This window comes from Nansenia antarctica (genome assembly GCF_963989245.1).
Source record: "Nansenia antarctica genome assembly, chromosome: 18".
NCBI classification, from domain to species: domain Eukaryota; kingdom Metazoa; phylum Chordata; class Actinopteri; order Argentiniformes; family Microstomatidae; genus Nansenia; species Nansenia antarctica.
The window spans coordinates 13,293,547-13,317,953 of NC_137691.1; the positions used below are offsets into that span (position 1 = coordinate 13,293,547).

The 24,407-nt window shown below is 52.2% G+C and overlaps 1 protein-coding gene across 1 annotated transcript; it reads left to right on the forward strand.

Moving 5' to 3' along the window:
• Positions 1-857: 857 nt before the first annotated feature.
• On the forward strand, positions 858-17,959 carry LOC308172966 (urocanate hydratase-like; the record flags this gene model as incomplete). The annotated part of the gene is made up of 10 exons (XM_080547931.1): positions 858-866; positions 4,043-4,229; positions 4,387-4,459; positions 13,961-14,150; positions 14,492-14,590; positions 14,801-14,900; positions 15,139-15,220; positions 15,440-15,539; positions 15,986-16,986; positions 17,027-17,959. 9 exons carry the CDS (start codon positions 858-860, stop codon positions 16,124-16,126), a joined length of 981 nt encoding a protein of 326 aa, XP_080404057.1. The 3' UTR covers positions 16,127-16,986; positions 17,027-17,959.
• Between the last annotated feature and the right edge of the window lie 6,448 nt (positions 17,960-24,407).

Here is a 24,407-nt window from a genome sequence, read left to right on the forward strand (position 1 = left end):
ATTCCGCCCACCAGCGGAGGTCTGCTGGCGGCTTCGGGCGGTGTGTGCCGCCGCGGCGGCAGAGGGGCGAAGCGTGAGCTCGTTAGGGGCCTCGAATTTAAAATCTGGTGAAAAAGCCATTTTCTGACAGACAAAGAGAACAAAACAGCACATTATAATACACTTAAATGACAAATTGCACTGTTGTTATAACACTGTTAATATCAATGGTAATTTCAGGATATCAGCTTCAGCATAGGATGTCAGTTTCCCCTAAAATTACCCCCCCCCCCCCTTAGAGACATGTCTCTTACCTCTAACCCCCCCCCCCCACACACACAACCTTCTGACAGAGGGATCCCAGACTCACACGGCCACTGTTCTCTCTCTGTCTGTCTCTGTCTCTCTCTGTCTCTGTCTCTGTCTGTCTGTCTCTGTCTCTGTCTCTCTCTCTGTCTCTGTCTGTCTGTCTCTGTCTCTCTCTCTGTCTGCAACAGATGTATTACCTAGGCTTATATCGACGGTAAAAAAAAAAAAAAGTTCGCGAATTTCATATAAAAACACCTACGATTAGTTTTAAACTTTACAGAACATTAAGTTGTTTCAATACTGCTATTCTATTTGCTTGTATGAAGAAGAAAATGCATAACTTACGTAATAAATGATGAAAATGATGTACACACGTGTATTACCTAGGCTTACATCGACGGTAAAAAAAAAAAGTTCGCGAATTTCATATAAAAACACCTACGATTAGTTTTAAACTTTACAGAACATTAAGTTGTTTCAATACTGCTATTCTATTTGCTTGTATGAAGAAGAAAATGCATAACTTACGTAATAAATGATGAGATCCAGCGAATGAATGAACGACAACAATGATCCAGGTGATCAGATATTCTGACTCCTCCCCCCGCTGGACAGGCAGCTAAGACAGCCAATCATGGATTTTCATGGACCAATTCATTGGCCAGTTCAATCTTTACAACAGACCAATGAAACATTGGTAAAATAACAACTTCTGAGGGGGCGGGTATCACCCTTAACCATCTCCCGGAGGCGCACAAGGAGGTTCCTGAAATTTGATTGAGAACAAAGATATAACAAATGTTTTACTCACTTGGTCAAATCAGCCCACCCATGGCTGTTCTAGTTGGGGGGTGGAAACCATCGTGTTTGGTTTAAGGCTTTTTTTAAGAGATGTGTACAGTGTCGTCTGAGGGTAACAAGACAGTGTTTTTGTACTCCCTGCTAAATTGTGTCCCACACACAAACACCATCTCCATTTCCAGGGGCCATTCTTGACGGTGTCATATACACACATGTTTGGTTACACCAGCTAGCCACCAAAGAGTCAACCGAGAGGGAATCGATGCAGATAGTGGTGCTTAATCAACCTACGGCCAGTAGGTGTGTGATTGGTCAACACTGCCACCAGTAGGTTTGTGATTGGTCAACACTGCCACCAGTAGGTTTGTGATTGGTCAACACTGCCACCAGTAGGTTTGTGATTGGTCAACACTGCCACCAGTAGGGGTGTGATTGGTCAACACTGCCACCAGTAGGGGTGTGATTGGTCAACCCTGCCACCAGTAGGTTTGTGATTGATCAACACTGCCACCAGTAGGTTTGTGATTGGTCAACACTGCCACCAGTAGGTTTGTGATTGATCAACACTGCCACCAGGGGGGTATTCCATCAACATCGCTAAAAGAAAATCCAGGTTTAGTCTGACAAAGTCTCGCGAGGGTTCCTAAAAATATACAGGCATATTCCGATAAATCTCGCGAGAGTTGTCAAAAATAAGCCAGGATTTTCCTTTAGCGACGTTGATGGAATACCCCCCAGTAGGGGTGTGATTGGTCAACACTGCCACCAGTAGGTTTGTGATTGATCAACACTGCCACCAGTAGGTTTGTGATTGGTCAACACTGCCACCAGTAGGTTTGTGATTGGTCAACACTGCCACAAGATCCATTACAGTGCTACACTATGTGCTACAGTATGTGGGCCTGCATCCTACCTGACCGTACCTATCTAGGGGGCATTACTCACTACTGGGCTGACCCGAACCATACTGTGCTGGCTCTGATATTTCCCTTTGACGTTGTCCCTTTCAACAACGATAAGGCTTAGACAATGACTGTGAAGTCCACTACACAACAACATCCCAAAAAAGGAGAGAACAGATTCACTGTTCTGAAGGCCTCAGCTTTGAGAAACGATAATGGTTGGTTTGTGATATTCTTCAAGGAGACAGGGACGGAGCCCCACAGCGTTGGATTTTTTTGCACCGAATTGGTTTTCCACGGCATGGCAGAGGGGGGTGGGGGGGGTGTGGGGGGTTACTCGACGACAACTCGCCGGCCAATTAAGGAGTGGAGAGCTCTACTGTCGTCCCATTAGCCGACGCTCCAGTTCCTCGCCCCCGACCAATCAAAGGGCACTGTCAGCTCTACTCAGCCTCCTCCTCCTCCGCCGACGTCCGTAACGTCTCTCCCGCTCCGTCTCTGAGCGAGCAGCTTAAGGAGCGGAGGTGGTTGGGGCTTCGAGAGCACAGCTGTCTTGCGCTTCCTGTGCGGCTACAAACGGGTTGGAGAAGCTTTCTTGTGTGGTGAGAGAAAAAGGAAAAAGGAAAAAAAAGAAAAATCCAGACCTAACCAAAACAAATGTATACCGGGTAGAGAAGGAGAGTTCAGTACAGGCGATGGTGTTGCTCCACTCCTCTCCTAATTGCCTCTGTATTTCTGTATCCTCTGGTGTGTTGAGGGAGGGAGGAAGGGAGGGAGGGAGGGAAAAAGAGATGAGAGTTGGTGTTGGTGTTTGTGTCTGCCACTGTGTGGGGGGTGAGTGATAGCGAAGGAGCTCTGAATGATATCATTAGCGAGCTGTAGTGTTTGGGTAACAAGCAGCAGTCTATGAGCCTGGGGGGAGATTGAGATGGAGATGAAGAGAGAGGGAGGGAGATGGAGAGAGAGGGGAAGATTGAGAGAGGGGAGGGGGAGATTGAGGGAGAGAGAGAGAGAGAAAGAGGGGAGATAGGAAGAGGAGAGGGAGGGAGAGAGGAAGAGATATATCGTTAGATAGGGCGGCGGTCATCCCTTCTTTATCAAAATGAACGTCGCTGTGTCTTATCATAGCCTGCCAGTGTTGACCAGGACCGGCCGTTATACCGAAGCCAAACCACAAAGGTGGGCGAAGCGGACCGCCGAGACGCCACATAACTCGCCATAAACGGCCCCCCCAACACATTTCCCAATGTGTGTTTTGTTTTCCGACAGAACGGACAAAAACAACATCCGTACGGATCCATCGGCGTAGATTGCGTTCGAAAAAGCCGCTCCAGACACACAAGCTATTGTTTTTTGTCTTTGACTTTTGTTTGCCCCCCCCCCCCCCCCCTTCGGGCACCGAGCCGAGCGGTAGATCCGGTATAACTAACACACACTCTTGACAGAATGATTCCGTGTCGTCGTATATCTGTGTTCCCTCGCCCTCGCCTCGCACTGCCAGGGAGGGAGAGACGGCACCTGACAGACAGCCTGTTATCTAGACCCTGTCAGTCATTGTTAGCCATACGGCCCCAGTCCACGGATGGTAGGGGGGCGCTGTGGGGTGGTGGGAGGGGGGTAGAGGGCGCTGTGGGTGATAAACACCATGTTTTGTCAGATGACGAGTGTTTGATTTGATTTTTTTAAAGATTACCGACAATACCTGGCTCCGCACTCTCTTGTCACATCCTGCTTCGGTTTGGGTGGCTCTACGTGGTTGGACACTTGCCTCAGGTGTGAGTGTGTGTGTGTGTGTGTGTGCGCGCGCCCGCGTGTGCGTGTGCTTGCGTGCGTCTCCCATCACCAGTTCCCTAGCTCTGTAACGATACATTCGGTAATAGCGAAGGGGGAAAGAAAATCGAAGAAAGGAGGAAAGAAATTAAATATGAAACGACAAAATAAACAAGAGAGAGGGGAGTAATTAGGGAACGTGTTATGGTTATGAGGCTGTCGGGGGAAGTGATGAGGTGCCATCTGTGCCCCCCCCCTCCCTCCCCTCCCTCCCCCGTCAGCATGCCAGGCTCCACAGATGCCCACCAATCACGTTTAAGGGAGAGCTGGTCCGTGACGGCGGCCTCTCACCACGCAGCCTCTCCTCAGACGCTGACCTCAGACTTCTCCCTCCAACCCCAGACAGCCTGCAGCCAGACTGGAGCTGCGGTGTGATTGACAGCTCACCGTCTGATGTCCCACAGAGACGTGTGGCGCACACACACACACACACACACACACACAGGAATGGACAGATCACACAACACTTAACAATATTGATCCCCTGAATCCAAGAGAAAGCTGGGTCCCCTCTAGGTGGATGACTGGGCTCTCTCTCTCTCTCTCTCTCTCTCCCTCTTTTCAGGAGCGGCGGTTGGGAAGGAAGGGGGTGGAGCAACAGACTTCCGCTACCCCTCCTACGTCCAGGACATCATGGGGTGAGGGGCGGGGGGGCAGGTTGGATAGTTAGTTAGTTACCCCCCTCCTATGTCCAGCACATCATGGGGTGAGGGGCGGGGGGGGCAGGTTGGATAGTTAGTTAGTTACCCCCCTCCTATGTCCAGAACATCATGGGGTGAGGGGCGGGGGGGGGCAGGTTGGATAGTTAGATGTTTAGAACATTGCCCATTAAGTTTCCATAACATTGAGACAGCACAGGGGAAGTGTACAGTACTTATGGTGTGGGTCATGTGGGGTCAGCAGCAGGACAAAGACCCGGGGGATCAGTTATAAAACTGTGCGTAGGACTGGCGTGAAAAGGTTGCGTACGTACTAAAGTCATAACGTTTACGCACACAAATATTCTGATTTATAACAGTGAAACACCCCTAATTAATCTATACTGACTGCATGATGACAATAAAAAAAGAAATTCCACCCAGTGAAATTCTGCGCAACAGTTCTGCACAACGTGATAACAATATATGAAACTCTGTACTCGTATCTGCCCGTCTGAGGCATCGAAAACAGAATCAGTTTATAGTGAATTGTCCTACTGTTGTTCACATTATGAGAATACATTTCTTAACATGCAAGTATTGTAAAGATCCAATTAAATATGATTCCCGATTGAACTGAACAAAAGGCAAAAACAGATATCTACGACGTATTTATTATCCTAAATCATGTTTTGTATTTTTTATTTATTAGTATTAGATTAGATCAAACTTTATTGTCATTGGCAGAGTACATGTACTAAGTCAATGAAATGCAGTTCGGCAACCAGTGCAAAGAGTGCATAGTGCAAAATCCATGAATGTATGGACAGTGCATGGTGGGACAGTATACGGTATTACAGTGAATATAAGTAAAGTATAAAGTCAGTGTACGTGCAATGAATATGAATGTAAAAAGTAAATATGTGTGCATGGATGAATATCAATATGTACAAGATTTACAGTGTGATATGTACTACAGGACAAGGGCGAAGATAAGTACAGTGTGCACACAAATATGTTTTGTGCACTCCAGGGAACTCTTCATATATAATACATGAGGTAATTGTAACCAGGGAGTAGCTAAAAGGACTGTAGAATTTAGGAAGGGCTGGTTATCTAACTAACTCTGAGCTAAATAGGCAGTGCAGGAGGATACAGGCAGGGGGCGCCAGCAACCCTTTAGACTAGCAGTAATATCGTTAGCATTAGCATTAGCATTAGCATTAGCATTAGCATTAGCATTAGCTACCAGACAACGAAACACACAGCAACGGTATCCAATATGAACAAACACATTTATTATACAAATTATATATATATATATATATATACCTCCCAAAGATACTCCCTCCCCGCCGGCCACACACACACTCACTCACTCACTCACAGTACCTGGCCTGGAAAAGGCTTAAAGTCCCGGACTGAGAATGAGCTCGTTGAGGCCTGGTTGGAGCTCGCATGTGCTTTGGGTAAGGCAGCAGACGAAGGGGGGGGGTGACGTAGCAACTCGAAGGGAAAGGGGCTTCTTCGAAGTCCACAACGAGGTGTGAAGGGCTCAGGTCCGGGGGTCCACGGTAAGCTCCGGTGGAGTCAGCGGTCGGTCGCAATCCACGCGCGGAGGCGACGGCTCTGTCCAGCTTGGGTCTCGCTTGGTCCAACGTTCGCAGCCGGCTGCTGGCAAGGCTGGCTAACGGGGACACAGCTAAACGGGCTATCACAGTTGTGAACTCAATAATCACTTGGCGTCTTCAGCTTCAGCACGGTGTGCGTTTTACTGACTCCGCCATCTTAGGTCGACTTCTCGTTACTTCTCTCTCGTTACTCTCTCTCGTTCTGATTCTCGTCACACTGACGCACAGAGCACTTCCGTCCCTATATATATCAACCGGACACAGCATCCGGGTCACGGACACACCCCGGATATACCACGTCATTAAACATATACATAAACATTACAATAACAATGCATACACCTTCATGAAACGTACAGGAATAGTATAGAAAATAATAAAGTAAATAACAGGGGCAAAATAGGGCTGATTTGGGGAAACTAAACTGGCTCTAAACTGTGGGCCTTCACAACAGCCGCCCCATGAAACCCTCGGTTTCAGTTAACTAGGGAAGGCACACTGGCTAGGCTGCTCTAGCAGCGTGAGGTAGGAGGTGATAGTGTCCTTCGTAATTTGAGGGAGCTCAATCAGGCGTGCCACAGGTCGGGTGTAAGTGCGACCACCAACGTCCACGATGGCCGTCCGCACCCTTCCATCCGGACCCGGCAGGACCTTGGTCACTCTGCCTGTCTGCCAGGCGGCGCGTGGAAGGGACTGGTCGATCACCAGTACCACGGCACCTTCGGACAAGTTGTCTCTCTCCCTCGTCCACTTCTGCCTGACTTGCAGGGTCGGCAGGTAGTGCAGTATGAACTGCCTCCAAAACTGGTCCGCGAGCACCTGGCTGTGCCTCCACCATCTTCTTCCGGTGAGCTCTGCAGGGTCGTAGACTACCTGAGGCAGTGCAGAGTCTCGCCGCCCCATCAGCAAGAAGTTGGGCGTGATGGGATCCAGATCTGCTACATCACTGGAGGTATAGCCTAGGGGCCGGGAGTTCAAGATGCCCTCAATCTCTGCCAGTACAGTCTGGAGCACCTCATCGGTAGGCACCTTCTGTCCGAGAATGGTACGTAGGACGTTCTTTACTGAGCGAATCTCCCGCTCCCAGGCTCCCCCGAAGTGTGGAGCATTTGGGGGGTTGAACTCAAACTTCACTTGCTGGGAGGCGAGTCTGTCACGGGCCTCCTCAGTCATCGCAGCGTAGCTCGCCCTCAGCTCGGCCTCACCACCGACGAAGTTGGTGCCTCTGTCCGACCGGAGGGTCTTAGGGGTCCCTCGCCTGGAGGTGAACCTCTTGAAGGACATGAGGAAGCTGTCGCTTGTGAGCTGGTGCAGAACTTCCAGGTGCATTGCTCTCGTCGTCAGGCACGTGTAGATGATGCCCCACCGCTTTTCGGAGGCTCGCCGGTTTCGGACTAGGAGTGGCCCGAAACAGTCGACCCCAGTAGAGTGGAACGGAGCCTGTCTCAGTCGCAGCCGGTCCTCGGGCAGATCGGACATCATGGGCTGCGGCGGCGTGGCTCGCCACCTCTGGCAGTCCGGGCAGGACCTTTGATATCTCCGTACCGCCTCCCGTCCATGGAGTATCCAGAATCTCCGTCGTACCTCCGCGAAGACACGCTCTCCACCCGCGTGCTGCACTTTGTCATCATGGTGCTTGATGACCAATCTGGTGACCTGATGCTTAGTGGGAAGCACGATGGGATGCTTCGTGTCTAGGTCTAGATCTTGAGCGCGGCGCAGTCTGCCACCCACGCGAATGAGAACACCGTCGAGCTCTGGAGCTAAGCCGCGGAGTCTACTGTCCGAGGGGATCGGCTTCCCTTTCTCGAGACACTCCCGCTCTCGGGAGAAGGCATCCTGTTGGGCACTCTGCAGCACCAGGAGCTCCGCCGCGGTGTAATCTTCGGCGCTGAGCGTAGTATCTAGGGGTAGACCGGCCTTGGAGCAGAACATCCTCTTCTGCAGCTCTTCGAGCGTCTCACACTCCTCTCCTGGAGTAGTCTCAGGGTCTACGACCTGGGTGACTCCGCAGAACAACGTCTTACGCAGCTCTTTGTCCTCTCTGTCTTCGGCTAACGCCGGCGTGGCTGGCCACTCTGACTCCCGCTCCTGTAGGAAGTCTGGTCCCGTGTGATACAGGTGGGGCTCAGCCAGATCCTGGAGAGTTGCCCCTCTCGTGATGACGTCAGCAGGGTTCCTCTTGGTGTCTACATAACGCCAGCAGTTCACCTCAGTCAACTCCAGAATCTCTGCGACTCGGGTGCCCACGAACACCTTATACCGACAGGAGCTGGACTTCAACCACTGGAGGACGGTAGTTGAGTCTGACCACATGGTGACGCTCATCAGAGGTAGCTGGAGCTCGTCGAGCAGGAACCTTCCCAGTTGCGCGCCGTTCAGGGCAGCACACAGCTCCAGTCTTGGGATGGACTGTTGCTTTTTCGGCGCCACTCGGGAACGTGCCAGGACAAACGAGACGTGGACTTCACCTCCAAGCTCTGCCGCTCTGACGTATGCCACGGACCCGTACGCCATCTCCGAGGCGTCGCAGAATACATGTAGCGTGATGACACTCCTCTCTAGGTCCGTGGAGGGAGGGAAGTAGCTCCGCTGCAGCTTGATGTGCTGGAGAGTGGGAAGTTCCTGCTCCCAGGCCTTCCACTTCTCTTCTAGGTGACGAGGCAGAGGATCGTCCCATCCTCGTTCTTGGGCCCACAGCTCCCGGACAAGCACCTTGGCCATCGTCGTGAAGGGAGCGATATATCCCAGTGGGTCGTACTGGCTCGCTAGAGTGCTGTATATCGTTCTCATCGTGACGCGTTGGGGCTTGGCAGGCTTATTGCGATAGCGTAGAGTGTCGGTCTGGAACTGCCAGATAAGTCCGAGCGTCATCTCCTGAGCATCATCTGGTGAGTGAGAGACCCAAGCCTCGCTGCTGGTCGAGGTGGCCTCCTTCGGGAGGTCTCTGATGACCTCCGGGTCGTTGCTGGCCCACTGGCAGATCTCAAATCCACCCTCCTGGAGATGAGCACGCAGGTCCTGGACTAGCTGACGGGCTTCCGTGGCTGTCTTCGAACTGTGGAGGCAGTTGTCCACGTAAAAGCTCTTATGGACGGCGTCAAACACTCCAGGAGGTGCCGTCTCCTGCGCGGCGTGAGTCTGTAGCGCATAGGTAGCGCAACAGGGGCTGCAGGTTGTCCCGAATGGTAGCACCTCCCACTGGTAGATAGAGGGGTCGGGGTCGCTCGGGTCCTCTCTCCAGAGAAACCTCATGAGTGGCTTGTCTTCCTCCAACATCCTGACCTGGTGAAACATTCGCTTAATGTCACCACTGACTGCGATCGGCTGCTGACGGAAGCGCACCAGAACTCCCAAGAGGGCTGGGGTCAAGGTTGGACCAGGGAGAAGATAGTGGTTGAGGTTGAGCTTCCCCACCTGGTAGCTACAGTTGAAGACCACTCGGTTCTTCCCGTTGTGGTGAACATTGTGGTGCGGGAGGTACCAAGACTCGGCACTCTGGTTCGCCTCGGCTGGCTCAAGCTTCTTCACCAGACCGGACTCCGTCAGTTTCTTCATCTCCGTTCGGTAAGAAGCAGCAAGGACCTCGTCCTTCCTCATACGCTTCTCAGTGCTGGTCAGACACTGTAGGACGGTTCGAGGGGATACTCGAAACTCTGGCATGGGTTCTCTTCGGAGTAGTGGTGTGACGTATCTCTTCACGCCCTGGACTTCGATACGCACTGTCTTTGCTTTAAGGAGGTCTAGGGCGTAGACGTCCTCCTTTGACCGTACGTAGAGCTTCTCATTCTTGTAGGGCGCAACGTCTAGCGTCCACAGCTTCTGGACATTGTCTAGTAGCGCCGCATTCATGGAGTCCACACTGGTGTGAAGGCAGTTGATGGTCTGCACTTCTTTGGTGCGGACATGGAGGGATGACGTAGCTCTCCCGTCTCTATCTCTCCACTCGGTAGCGCCTTGGAGGGCCCACCCAAGCGCAGTCTTAACAGCCATCGGGCAGCCTCGTGGTCCTCTCAGCGGAGGACGGAGCGACACGATCAGTGCAGCGTTGTCCGAGCCGATGAGAAGGGTTGGCTCCGCTCCTTCTATCGGATGTAGGTCTACTCGCCGTAGGTGGGAATATCTTGCGCGTAATCTCTCCAGGGGGTAGTCGTAGCGGGAGAGCGCTAGCTGGTCTGCGGTGAAGACATTCTGAAGCCGATATCTATCCGACGGCCGCCCCGCCGGGGAGATAGAGAAGTTGATTCTCGCCCCGGTGACCTCTTTAAGGTCGCGACGTATCGTGCGCAGAGTCAGCTTCTCCTCAGTCCCGTGGAGCCCCAACTGGCGCACTGCCTCCTGGAGGAGGATGGTCCGTTCCGACCCGTCGTCTAGAACGGCGTACGTGTCGTACACAGCGTTGTTGTGGTGAAGTCGGACCTTCACCACCTTCAGTAGGACCTTGGAGCCGCTGCTCTGGGTTGGGTCTAGGTAGTAGACAGGGGTTTCCTCTTCCGGTGCGCGACCGGACCTAGGGCTTCTGGTGCCCTCCGTGGACCTGGCGAGGGAGACCTCGTGTAGGATGTTGAGGTGGACCTCCTCACAGCGGTTGCACTTTCTCCTCAAGGTGCAGTTCTTAGCCAGATGGTCGCGCCCACAGTTCCAGCACCTCTTGTTCTCCTCGAGCCACCTCTGCTTGGCCTCGGTACTCAGGTTGTTGAAGTCACTGCACTCATTGAACCAGTGCTCGCTGGTGCAGTACGGACATGGCGGTGGACCTCTCCGTCCCTTTTGAGGGGGTTGAGAGGAATCCTTTCCCTCAGGTCGGGCTTTCCTCTCTCTCCGAGGCTCCTCCTCCGTGTGCAGCACTCCTACTGGGCGTCCTCTGTTCGAGCTCGGCCTGTCCCAGCGGTCTCCCTTCTCCCTCTCCTTCTTCGGCTCAGCGTAACCCATGGCGTCTACGTTGGTGTCATGCACTTCCTCCAGTAGGAACTCCGCGAAGGCCGCCATGCTCAGACCCAACTTCCCGGGGTTACGAACGCGCTGCTGTCGCCGGAACCTCTCCTGCCGGAAGCGTGGGATCTTGCGGAGCAGCCGCTCTACGTTGGAGGTGCTGTTGATCTCGCTGGCGCCAGCTGGGCCCTGCGTCTTCAGCATTCCAACCAAGGTGTGCACGCGGAGCGCGAAGTCATCCAGCGCCCGTTCATCCTTGATGGGGGCCTGCTGTTCGAGGGCTTGCAGTTCAGCAAGGGCGTGGTTCCAGGGACGACCGTAGCGGGCATCCAAGTCGGCGAGCGCTCGGGTGTAAGGTGTCGGTGCGGAGGCATGGGCCAGAACCATGTTGTGGGCTCGGGGGTTCCTCACATGCTGAAGGAGAATCGCATATTTGTAGGACTCTGAGCAGGAGTCGTCCAAGAGCGTGTCTAGGCAGATGCGTAGTTCCACATACTGGCTCCTGTCCTCGTCCTTGAAGAAGGGGAACTTGGGTCCCTCCACCTGGGGAAACATCCTGTAGTGGATGATCGGGGCTGGAGTGACGGTCTGGGTGTCCGGCCTGCATGCCTGTTGGTTCACTGGAGGACCTAGGGGTGTGCTACGCTCTTGGGGAATGGCTCCCCTCCCGGGCAGCGACGCTGGCTCCCTCTGGGCCGCGTAGCGGTCGGGTCCCTGGTCCTCTTCCTTCAAGGTGGTCAGCTGGGCCTGTAGTTGGACAGTCATGGCGGGGGTCATGGAGCCATCGGCGGGGGGTTCAGGAGATGGCACTCGAGAGGGCCGTGCGGATGATGCTCTGGAGCTACGGGCCGACGGAGCTCTGCTGATGCACACGTCGCGCATGGTCTGCATCACTTCCGCCATCGTCTCCGCGTGCTGTTGCTCTCTCTCCATCTGGAGGCGCTCGCGCTCGAAATGGACACGTTCCCTCTCTAACGCCTCCTGGCGCTGTCTCTCCGCCGCACGTTCCGCTCCTTCCATCTGGAGGCGCTCGCGCTCGAACTGGATGCGTTCCCTCTCTCGTTCACGCTCGAACTGGAGGCGTTCCCGCTCTAACGCCATCTCGGCCTGTTGGCGCATACATTCTGACAGCGCGGCACTACTCCCTCGGGAGTGCATGCTATCCGCCCCAGAGGCAGAACTGCCCACGGAAACCCTGGACCGGGAGGAAGCCACTGAACGGCAGGAGCTAGGTCTCAAGCGCGCCGTACTGGGAGGCAGATCGTTAAGGCTGAGGCCCTCCCTCTCCCGCCCGCAGGCGCTGTCAGACCGGGCCTCTCCTTCCTGCTCTTCCGTTTCTACGGCAAAACCCTGCTGTTCTGCCATCTCATCCTCAGGCTGGTGCTCTTTGATGGCTGTCTCGGTGCTAGCCACCCGCGCGCCGGCGGACACCTCGGCCTCTCCGACCACTGTATCCCGTGGAGTGCGCTCCTCACTACCACTCAGTGAGCTTTCGAGCTCAAGCTCATACTCTTGTAACCTCGGAGGCAACCGCGGGACTCTCTGTGGTCGTGGCTCGGGCTCAGGGGGCGGAGAAGGGGGGGTAACTGTCTGGTCTGGTTGGCTGCGCTCAGCCATGCTATCACTACACAACCTATCCGGCTCGAAGGACCAATTGTAACCAGGGAGTAGCTAAAAGGACTGTAGAATTTAGGAAGGGCTGGTTATCTAACTAACTCTGAGCTAAATAGGCAGTGCAGGAGGATACAGGCAGGGGGCGCCAGCAACCCTTTAGACTAGCAGTAATATCGTTAGCATTAGCATTAGCATTAGCATTAGCATTAGCATTAGCTACCAGACAACGAAACACACAGCAACGGTATCCAATATGAACAAACACATTTATTATACAAATTATATATATATATATATATATACCTCCCAAAGATACTCCCTCCCCGCCGGCCACACACACACTCACTCACTCACTCACAGTACCTGGCCTGGAAAAGGCTTAAAGTCCCGGACTGAGAATGAGCTCGTTGAGGCCTGGTTGGAGCTCGCATGTGCTTTGGGTAAGGCAGCAGACGAAGGGGGGGGGTGACGTAGCAACTCGAAGGGAAAGGGGCTTCTTCGAAGTCCACAACGAGGTGTGAAGGGCTCAGGTCCGGGGGTCCACGGTAAGCTCCGGTGGAGTCAGCGGTCGGTCGCAATCCACGCGCGGAGGCGACGGCTCTGTCCAGCTTGGGTCTCGCTTGGTCCAACGTTCGCAGCCGGCTGCTGGCAAGGCTGGCTAACGGGGACACAGCTAAACGGGCTATCACAGTTGTGAACTCAATAATCACTTGGCGTCTTCAGCTTCAGCACGGTGTGCGTTTTACTGACTCCGCCATCTTAGGTCGACTTCTCGTTACTTCTCTCTCGTTACTCTCTCTCGTTCTGATTCTCGTCACACTGACGCACAGAGCACTTCCGTCCCTATATATATCAACCGGACACAGCATCCGGGTCACGGACACACCCCGGATATACCACGTCATTAAACATATACATAAACATTACAATAACAATGCATACACCTTCATGAAACGTACAGGAATAGTATAGAAAATAATAAAGTAAATAACAGGGGCAAAATAGGGCTGATTTGGGGAAACTAAACTGGCTCTAAACTGTGGGCCTTCACAACAGTAATATTTCGATTCATTTTACACAATGGTATCAATTTCAAAGCGTCTCTCGAGTTTCATCCTTCTGCCTTCGGAGTCGCAGTTACTCATTTCTCCAATTTATGTGCGTACGCATGGATTAGAGTGTGCGTATTATTGACCCCCCCCCCAGGTCCGCCGACTTGTTGTATAATTCCTAGATGATTCAGGAGCAGGGAACAGTGAATGGACATTGACCTTCTCTCTCTAGTGCCTCTGTGAACCCTCACCCCCTCTGACTCCGCCCACAGAGACATCTTCTCCCTGGGCTTTGGGCCTTTCCGCTGGGTCTGCACCTCTGGCGACCCCCGTGACCTGGCGCTGACTGACGACATCGCTGCCACCGTCCTGCAGGAGAGCAGCGTCGGCGTGACGGAGCGAGTCCGGCAGCAGTACAACGACAACATTCGGTGGATCCGAGAGGCGGGAAAACACAACATGGTAGCCTGTCGGATAATAACCCACGGGTCAATTTAATTGTCAACAGGGTGCTTGGCGGCGTTACGCACTAAGCGTCGAACCATGTAACCATAAGGGTTCCTGGTTCGATTCCAGCCGCGGAACATATCCTGCATGTCGTCCCTTCTCTCTCACCCATCCTTTCATGTCAAATCTCAATTGCAATAAAAAGAAAAATATGAAAGAAAGGATAACTTTAACTCAAAAAAAATGAATTAATCGTCAACCACCCCGATAGAGGACAGATAAGAATACAACGGTTCAGTTGACATACAATGAAAACGTCTTAGGTTATGTCTGGTTGTTCTATATGCATACTGTAGGTGGTGGGCTCCCAAGCCAGGATCCTCTACTCAGACCAGAAAGGCTGTGTCTGCATCGCGTTGGCCATCAATCAAGCTATTGCTGATGGGAAGGTGTCGGTAAGAACATAGTTCGTTTGTTTGTTTTTTCTCGCATTACAAAAACAGTCTCGCTCATTTCTCTATGTCGACGTCATAGCTTGTGTGAATTGACATTATGAGCTGTGACATTAACAGCCTGTTGGGTTTGGGTTTGAGTGTGTGCAGCGGGGGAATGAACCCCTAGTGAGTGACGTTGGTGACGGACTGTCCTTCTCCTTCTCTGAACAGGCACCGGTGGTCATCAGTCGAGACCACCACGACGTCAGCGGCACAGACAGCCCCTTCAGAGAGACCTCCAACGTGTACGACGGATCTGCATTCTGCGCAGGTAAAACGTGCAGCACACGTATCGTGCCGCAGCACACGTATCGTCTGGACGGCCATTGTTTCCGTGATCATGTGATCTTATTGATTTAACCTCAGGTTAGTCTCATTGATGTCTCAATTCTTTTTTCATGAGAGAGACCTGGTCCAACAGCAGCAGCAATGACTAAAAGAAAGTGTCACACTTTTTGTGTGAAAGTGTCTCTTTGTCGAGTTGTTCACCCCCCCCTCCTACCTGACAGACATGGCCGTCCAAAACTTTGTGGGTGACGCATTCCGAGGAGCCACCTGGGTTTCCCTGCACAACGGAGGAGGAGTCGGCTGGTGAGGGCCTTTAGTCTTGACCCTCTCAATCTCTATTTATATCAAGGAACCAGAAACCTTTCCTGACCCCCCCCCCCCCTGAACAGGGAAAACTCAGCTTCTCAGGGCCCTAATGATATCCACATTGATACGGTGTAAAACAAACAGATTCTGCCTCCGCTCATTGCCCCCTCCTCTTTTCCAGTTCTGACTGTTTTGTGTCTCTCTGTCTCCCTCTAGGGGCGAGGTGATGAACGGAGGGTTCGGTCTGCTCCTGGACGGCTCGGAGGAAGCGGCGAAGCGGGCCAGCCTGATGCTCAACTGGGACGTCTCCAACGGGGTGAGGGAGAGGGAGATAGAGGGAGAGGGAGATATAGGGAGAGGGAGAGGGAGAGGGAGAGGGAGAGGGAGAGGGAGATAGAGATAGAGGGAGATAGAGGGAGAGGGAGATAGAGGGAGAGGGAGAGGGAGATAGAGGGAGAGGGAGAGGGAGATAGAGGGAGAGGGAGATAGAGGGAGAGGGAGATAGAGGGAGAGTAGCCAGGGACTGGTTGGACAGGACAGCAGCCTGGGAGATAGAAATACAGAGGTGTATTTTATTTGGATGTATTTTAGTATTCAAGTATTTGTTCTCAGACATGGGATGTGTCAAAATATACCCAGCGTGAGGGCACATGTCATGTAGATCCCAGATGTCGAATCCAATTGCTATCCATGTTGTTCACCCTGATATGAGGATTATGTTCCTCGAGTTCCTGAACCTTCCACGTGCCTCGTCCCCTGCAGGTGGCTCGGCGGTGCTGGTCCGGTAACTCAAACGCCTATGAGACCATCCAGCGCACCATGGAGAACCAGAGGCAGCTACGAGTCACCATGCCCTTCCCTGTGCAGGACGAGCACGTGTTAGACCGCGCTCTGCAGGGCTAGCCCAGCCCACACACACACACACACACACACACACACACACACACACACTCACACACACACACACACACACACACACACACACACACACACACACACACTCACATACATACATACATAGCCTACTCCTACTATCACATAGGTTGAGGACCGCGCAACATTATCAGCTAATGACTAGCTAACCGCTGACCTCAGCAACACAGCCAGCTAGTCACACTGGATAGTAAATCAGAGGTAAACATGGGAGTGTTCATTTAACCCTGTTTACTATCCACACAAATCTGATCCGAAAGAGTAGTATTGCCCACCGACAAGTCAAAACTATTTACACTATGATCTTTGAGCTAACATGGTGGGGATGATGATGATAATGATGACTTTATTAAATCTGTTATTATCTGTTATAATCGGAATTATTTTGTCTGTGCCCAACATAATATAGACAGACATGTATGGGCAGAGATATGTGTCACTAGAAACTGAATTTGAATGACTGACATTTGAATTTGAATTGCTCAATTTGAATACTTTAATTAAAAGAATTAATTTGAATCACATCATTTTAATTTGTATTCTTTAACTTGATTCAGTTTTTCAATTCAGTTATTCAAGTTAAACAATACAAATTCAAATTATGTGATTCAAATTCATTTTTTCAATTAAAGTATTCAAATTCAAATGTCAGTAATTCAAATTCAGTTTCTAGTGGCACAGATCTCTGCCCATAGACATGCAACACAATATTGACACCATGGTGTTATTTGGTGTACCTTTACGTTTATTTGAAGGAAGAGAAAGATGAGAAAGTTACCGGAACCTGTAGTGTTTATTTATATAGTGTCTTCTTCTCAGCGCCTCTACAGGTGCCATGGTTACCATGCGTGAACCTCAATGCCTCTACAGGTGCCATGGTTACCATGCGTAAACACACGCGAGCCTCAACGCCTCTACAGGTGCCATGGTTACCATGCTCTACAGGTGCCATTGTTACCATGCGTAAACACACGCGAGTCGATGTAGGAGCAGACCAGCCCAGAGGAGTAACCGAGATGCCAAAAGCAAAACATCGGCATTTACAATTGGCCTAAATCTTACCTTTTATAGGTCAAGACAAGACAATTTATAGTTAACTAATATCGAAAAGATGGATGATTTAGAAATTAATAATGATTTAGAAATAGGCGTAGACGAGAGGGATGATTTAGAAATAGGCGTAGAGGAGCAACTACAGGGAATACAAAAGAGAGATTTATTCCAGACATATTTGTACAAGATGAACAGCAGAGCTTTCGGTCCCGCAAAATCAAGGCATAGGGTTATCATTGTGCCGCCGATGGCCACATTGAACTCGGGGCAAACCCCTCCACGCCAAGTTCTGATAAGAAGTGATCTGCCGTTCAACGAGTCAGCAGCTGGGGACCGAGACAGGGGGATTGATGTCGCGAATCTGCAAGACTGGATTACCCAAAGGAGGCGTTTGCGGCAAGATTGAGATAATATCGCAGATTTGACCAAGTGGATTAACAACAAGCCTAGGGTGACTGAGCTGGAGATGCTGGTTCTGGAGAGAGAGAAACAGACGGAGAGGACGCCTGCACCAGTCCCGCGTTTTCCTCTGACACCTCCTGAGACCAAGGTCAATTAGAATCGAGCTGGTCAAGATGTTGCATGTTCTAGACTTATTAAACCTATTAAAAAACCTATTTACTTCCCTCTAAAATCATCAGCAGAGAGAACCTCAGAACTGTGTTCGGGAAGGTGGTGCTTATTGCTTCAGTGTATAACAAAAGATTAGGATAAACCAGAAATCTGAGTTAGCCTATAGTGTCCAGTCTGAGCGGCAGGGAGGGGGGGTGACGTGACGGCGAGGGAGATAGAGAGAGAGCAGGAGGAGCAGATTCACATCCAGCGGCACCACCGCTCCAGGGGGAAGGTGAGGGGAGTGACAGACTGGGGGTGGGGGGGGGGGGTTGAACCTCGGCTGGCCACATTTCGAGGTGTCCTTGGGCAAGACACTGAACTCCAAATTGCTCCCAATGAGCGAGCCGGCGCCTTGCATGGTAGCTTGCCGCCATTGGTGTGTGAATGGGTGAATGAAAGGCCATTATAAAGCGCTTTGGAATAAGGAGCATATATTGTGTTGACATGTCTTACCTCACAAATGTGTGGTTCCAAACCAATGCCGCTACAAGGACAACAACACCATGTTGCCGGACGAAATACATTTTAATTCTATGATTAAGAATAATTCCTCCCTCCCTTAAGAGTTAAAGATCAAAATCTCTCCACCGGGCATTTTCTCCACTATAGAAATATAGTCTAGCCTGGATATTAATATCTATAGAGGTGCCTCTGACGTCCTCGGGGTCATGTTTACAGGACGTGAGGACGGCCTGTACAGGGAACTCCACCCAGGGCGCCCACCCCCACCCCCACCCGTCCTCTCTGCGGGGGGCCACGGGCCATGCCGTGGACAGGTTCAGGAGGCAGTGTCTGAGAGAGTACCTGGAGTCACTGGACCGATGTCACATCAAGGGGGTCACGGTCAACCAGTCCACACTGGAGAGAGGTGAAACATAGTACCAAATGTGCAAACATGCATAAACACTCAGACTGCACAGACGCACCTAAGCAATGACCTATAGAGTAGTGTTATATTACTCTGACACATTCAAACAAAACAGAGTGTGTGTGTCTGTGCCTGCGTGTATGTGTGTGTGCATGTGTCCGTGCGTATGTGTGTGTGTGTGTGTATGTGTGTGTGTGTGTGTGTCTGTTCATATGTGTGTGTGCGTGTGTGTGTCTGTCCTGCTCCTCAGTGCTGCTGCACCCTGGGGACCATGTCCTGGACGATCCTGAGGGTCCTGTCCTGAGGCAGCTGGGGTCCGGCCGTCACAGGGGCTGGATGAGCTTGAGCAACAGCAGACCTAGGTGGGGGGTGAAGGCTGGTCCACGCCAAGTTAGCAAGGAGACGTGAGTAGCGGCTTCATTCATCGGCACTGTAACATGTGTGTCCTCCACTGGCTTGGCCTGTGCGGCGAGGTCAGACACAAGACAGAGTACACCCAGATAATGATGTCACATCCTCCTCTGTTACTATGGCAAGCGGCCACCGACAGTAGTCTTGGAAACATCCACTTAACATCCCATTGGGATTTGTGGTTTTCAATATTCTTCTATAGTCTTAGGCATTATGGGATTCAAAGTTTGTCATTGCAGAGTACAACGAAATGCATTTATGGTGTCTAGGCAACGGGTCACAGGCGACCCCGGAGCAATTAGGGGTTTAGTGCCTTGCTCAGGGACACTTCGACACGCGGCCCACCAGGGATTCGAACCGCTGCAAGCTGCTGACTTTGGCGACTTTAGACACCGGCTCTACCGATTGAGCCACCGATCACCCCCGCTACATAAATGTGTGCTTTGTATGTGTTTGGATCAGGAACATGAAGGCGCCGTCCTGTCGCCGTGCCGACCCGAATGCATTCTGGCCGGGTCAGGATAATCACGTCAGATTGTACTTGCCCCGCGTGGCGATCACCCCCGAGGGAGTCCACTTCCAGCACATCATCCGCTCCCTGGCCCCGAGTCCAGGAAGCTGGCCCGTCAACGACATGGGTTACTCCACCTCAGGGGACATCGATGGGCGCAAGGCCTACATCCTGTAGAGCTCTTTACTACTCCATGTTGAAGTTCAGTTACATTCAAGTGTCTTGACTCTATGCAGTTGAGTTTATTTTGCCTGTAAAGGTCATAATAAAGACTAACCCTGATAAACAGGCATTTCTGTCCCGTGACAATGGGTGTGTATATACGTTTCTCTGACACATTTACATTGATGCTAAAACAAATTGGGCTAAACAAATACATTAATCCATCTGCTTAGAGCTAGCATAAAATGTTAAAGGTACATTTGATTAATTTGTGCTTGTGATTATGATGTGTTGATGTGATCTGTTGATTTGTGTCCTTCAATAAATCATTATTGGAATGTTCCATTACAGTGCACTATATACTGTCTATGTCAAATATCAACAAATAAATGAATGAATGAATGGTCTTTATTGTCATTGCTATAGTACAGGTACCAAACAACGAAATTTGGGAGGGGTGGCTCCCCTGGTGCTAGGAAAGAAAAACAAAACAACAAAAAAACAAGAAGGGAAAGGAGCTGGTTTACATAAATAAAGGCTATGTACACTATCCACTATACTATACTGTACAGGTAAGACGACTAGGGTTGTCATATTGCACATAGTGTTATTGCACATTCATTTAAAGTGTCGCAGTTTGCAGGCTTGAAATGTACACATTTGTGCCTCAGCACTACACTTGATTTTTTCAATCCAGCAGCTGCCATCAATCCGTCCAGACTGTCCAGGGCCCAGAACCTAGGTCTTTGCTGTGTTCAGGGCCTGGATGGCCCTGGGGTAGAAGCTGTGCTTCAGTCTGTTTGTCCTTGCGGCCATGGTCCTGTACCGCCTTTTCGAGGGCAGCCGGGCAAAGTGTTCGTACCCAGGGTGGGTTGGGTCTCTGGAGATCTTGGAGGCCTTCCTGAGACAGCGTGTGTTGTACAGCTCTTCCAGAGAGGGGAGGGGGGCGCCGGTGATCTTCTGGGCTGTTCTCACGACTCTCTGTAGCGCATTTCTCTCCGCGGTTGTGCAGCTGGAGAACCAGTTGCAGATGCCGTAGGTGAGGATGCTCTCCACTGCGCCGCGGTAGAAGGCCACCAGTATCTAGGGAATATTGCACTACGGTCATATATTTAGGTGCACGCACCGGAAACGGAATTGGATAGACTACTGTTATAATGTGTACACCTGCATTCGCCCTGCTCAGGACTTGTTTGATTATTGTCATTTTGCAGAGTTATTTCATTAAAGAAGCGAATGAACAAATGGAATATCGTTCTTATTTATAATCAAACAACGTGATGCAGTCAAGCAGACAAACCAACAAAGAAGACGCATGTATCCGCGAACGACTCACACGGACATCGGCAAATAACGCCACCCGGGAATCTGAATACGGACATGTCGTCAAAGAATATAACTGGTAATTAACAGAATATTTTTTTGGGGGAGTAGCTGTACTAATGGCACCTGTAATAGTGGATTGCCCGATCGAGGGCTGTGACTATGTAGCCAGACATGAAGAGGCAGCAGTGGTAGTGGCCATGCTGAACATACATGCAACAACACACACTGCAGTCCCCAGAGCGCCGAGCAACAGTAAAATGGAGAAACTCAGGCGCCCCTCTATAGCACTGGCCGGGACGGCAGAGACTTGGTCATACTTCGTAACCCGCTGGGGTGAATACAAGAGGGGCACTAAGCTGGTCGGACCCGACATCGTCACACAGCTCCTAGAGTGCTGCGAGGAGGATCTGAGGAAAGACCTCACTCGCGCTGCAGGCAGAAGCCTGGTAGACAGCGATGAGAGAGAGGTCCTCGCGGCCATGAAGGCGCTCGCCGTCCGTGCGGAAAACACCATGGTGGCTCGGGTGGCCCTATCTAACATGCGACAGGGACATGAGGAGCCCATCCGATCATTCCACGCCCGCTTGAAGGGGCAGGCAGACACTTGCAAATATGAGATGGACTGCACTAAGGCGGGGTGTGATCAAATCAATAACTTCACAGAGGAAATATTACGTGACGTGATCGCCCGCGGCATCGCGGACCAAGAAATACAGCTCGACCTGCTTGGCGAAAAGAACCAGGACATGCCATTAAAGGACATGATAGAGTATATCGAAGCCAAGGAGTCCGGGAAACGCTCAGCATCGCGCCTACTCGACCCTCAGAGCACAGACATGATCAGTAGTTCATATAGGCGAGGGAAACAGCAGGACCTTCGCACCAAAGGGGCCGCCAGGTGGGAGACACCGAAAGCCAAGCCTGACGGAGCATGCGTTTACTGCGGCGAGATGGGCCACGGAAAAATGCCCATATGGCGCACCAGACGTGACGAGTGCCCCGGCTATGGCAAGACATGCCGGAAATGTAGCCGCCAAAATCACCTTGAGAAGGTCTGCCTGGGTAGCCGGCCGGCCAAACCCCCACCTGAGAAGACAGATGTGGTGGGCGACGAGCAGGCGGCAGCCTTCGTCGAGCTGTGCACGCTCACCGTGGCCAGCGCGGATGACAAGCTACACACACTTCCCCTCGCTCACCACCTATACGACGATATGTGTGACAAGTGGATGAAGCGTACATCCAACCCGCAGCCTTACATCAACCTCTCCCTCACCGTCGAACTTGAGGATTACAGAGCACTGGGATTTGACCTCCTGAAACGCACCCGCGCAGTGACCCTGCCTGCCATGGCCGACACGGGCTGCCAGAGCTGCCTGATCGGTATCAAGGTCGCCCAACACATGGGGTTGAGTACGGAGGACCTCATTCCCGTATCCATGACCATGAGGGCGGCGAACAACGAGGGAATTCGAATTCTTGGTGCCGCGGTGGTCAGGTTCGCCGGTGACAGCAACGACGCTCGGAGGTTGGAGACACGCCAAATTGCATACGTGACGGACACTTCAGACCGCATATTCCTCTCCCGCTCAGCCTGCGTGGATCTGGGCATGATCTCGGACAGGTTCCCAACACTTGGGGAGGTGAATCTGGCGGCCTCAGAACTATGTGACTGCCCACGGCGTGCAGAGCCGCCAGCCAAATCAACCACGCTCCCCATGCCGGCGACCGAAGCTAATAGGGAAGCTCTACGCGAGCACTTACTCAAAACGTACGCCCAGAGCACATTCAATACGTGCCCCCACCAGCCCCTACCAAGGATGTCAGGCCCGCCGCTCCGTCTCATGCTTGATGAGAATGCGACACCAGTTGCCCATCACACCCCCATCCCCGTGGCCATACACTGGCAGGATGAGGTGAAGGCAGGCCTCGACCAGGACGTTCGCCTTGGCGTGTTAGAGGAGGTACCCGTCGGTACACCGGTGACGTGGTGTCACCGCATGGTGATCAGTGCCAAGAAGAATGGCAAACCACGCCGCACAGTCGACTTCCAAGCACTCAACAAGCATGCGTTCCGCGAAACCCACCACACACAGTCCCCTTTCCACCAGGCGAGACGTGTACCCAGCGGGAAACGCAAGACTGTGTTCGACGCGTGGAACGGTTATCACAGTGTCCCACTGCACGACGATGACCGCCACAAGACGACATTCATCACTCCATGGGGGCGCTACCGGTACCGTTCAGCCCCGCAAGGGTATATGGCGTCGGGAGACGGTTACTCACGAAGGTACGACGAAGTGGTTGCAGACATCGGCAGCAAGACCAAATGCGTGGATGACACACTGCTGTGGGCTGACACGATCGAGGAGAGTTACTTCCAGGCAATACAATGGCTGGATGTATGCGGCCGGAACGGAATCATCCTCAACCCGGAGAAGTTCGTCTTCGGCGCATCCACGGTGGACTTTGCAGGCTTCACGATCACCATGAACGACGTACGGCCATGCAGCCGCTATCTGGAGGCGATCCACGACTTCCCACGTCCACGCAATATCACTGACATCAGGTCATGGTTTGGACTGGTCAACCAAGTGGCCTACGCCTTCAGTATGGCTGAACGTATGCAGCCGTTCCGGAAGCTCTTGCAGAGTGGGGCACGCTTCGAATGGTCCCCGGAGTTGGAGGACATATTCTGCGAGTCGAAGGACACGATCGTCCAGGAGATCGAGCGTGGTGTCCGCATCTTTGATAAGGCCAAGCCGACGTGCCTCGCCACAGACTGGTCGAAGGAGGGCATTGGGTTCTGGTTGTTTCAGAAGCACTGCCGGTGCATGCCAGTCAGGCCCTTCTGCTGCACTGATGGATGGAAGATAACCCTGGTCGGCAGCAGGTTCACGCATGCAGCGGAATCCAGATACGCACCTGTAGAGGGTGAGGCCCTCGCAGTCGCAGACGCCTTGGACAAGGCGCGCTACTTTGTGCTGGGCTGCAAGGACTTGATCATAGCGGTTGACCACAAGCCGCTGCTGAAACTCCTTACAGACAGAGCACTCGACGACGTACCCAACCCCCGCCTCAGGAACCTCAAGGAGAAGACCCTGCGTTATCGCTTCCGCATCGTACATGTCCCGGGCATGAAGAACAAGGCGGCGGATGCCATGTCACGCAGGCCGGTCGGCACCTCTCGACCACCGCTCATGAACCTTCCGGACGACAGCGCTGGTGACCTACCTCTCGCCCAGCACGCACACTGACATCCTGTCTCTCCTACGCCAAACTGAGCCGGAGGACAGTGACGACATCGA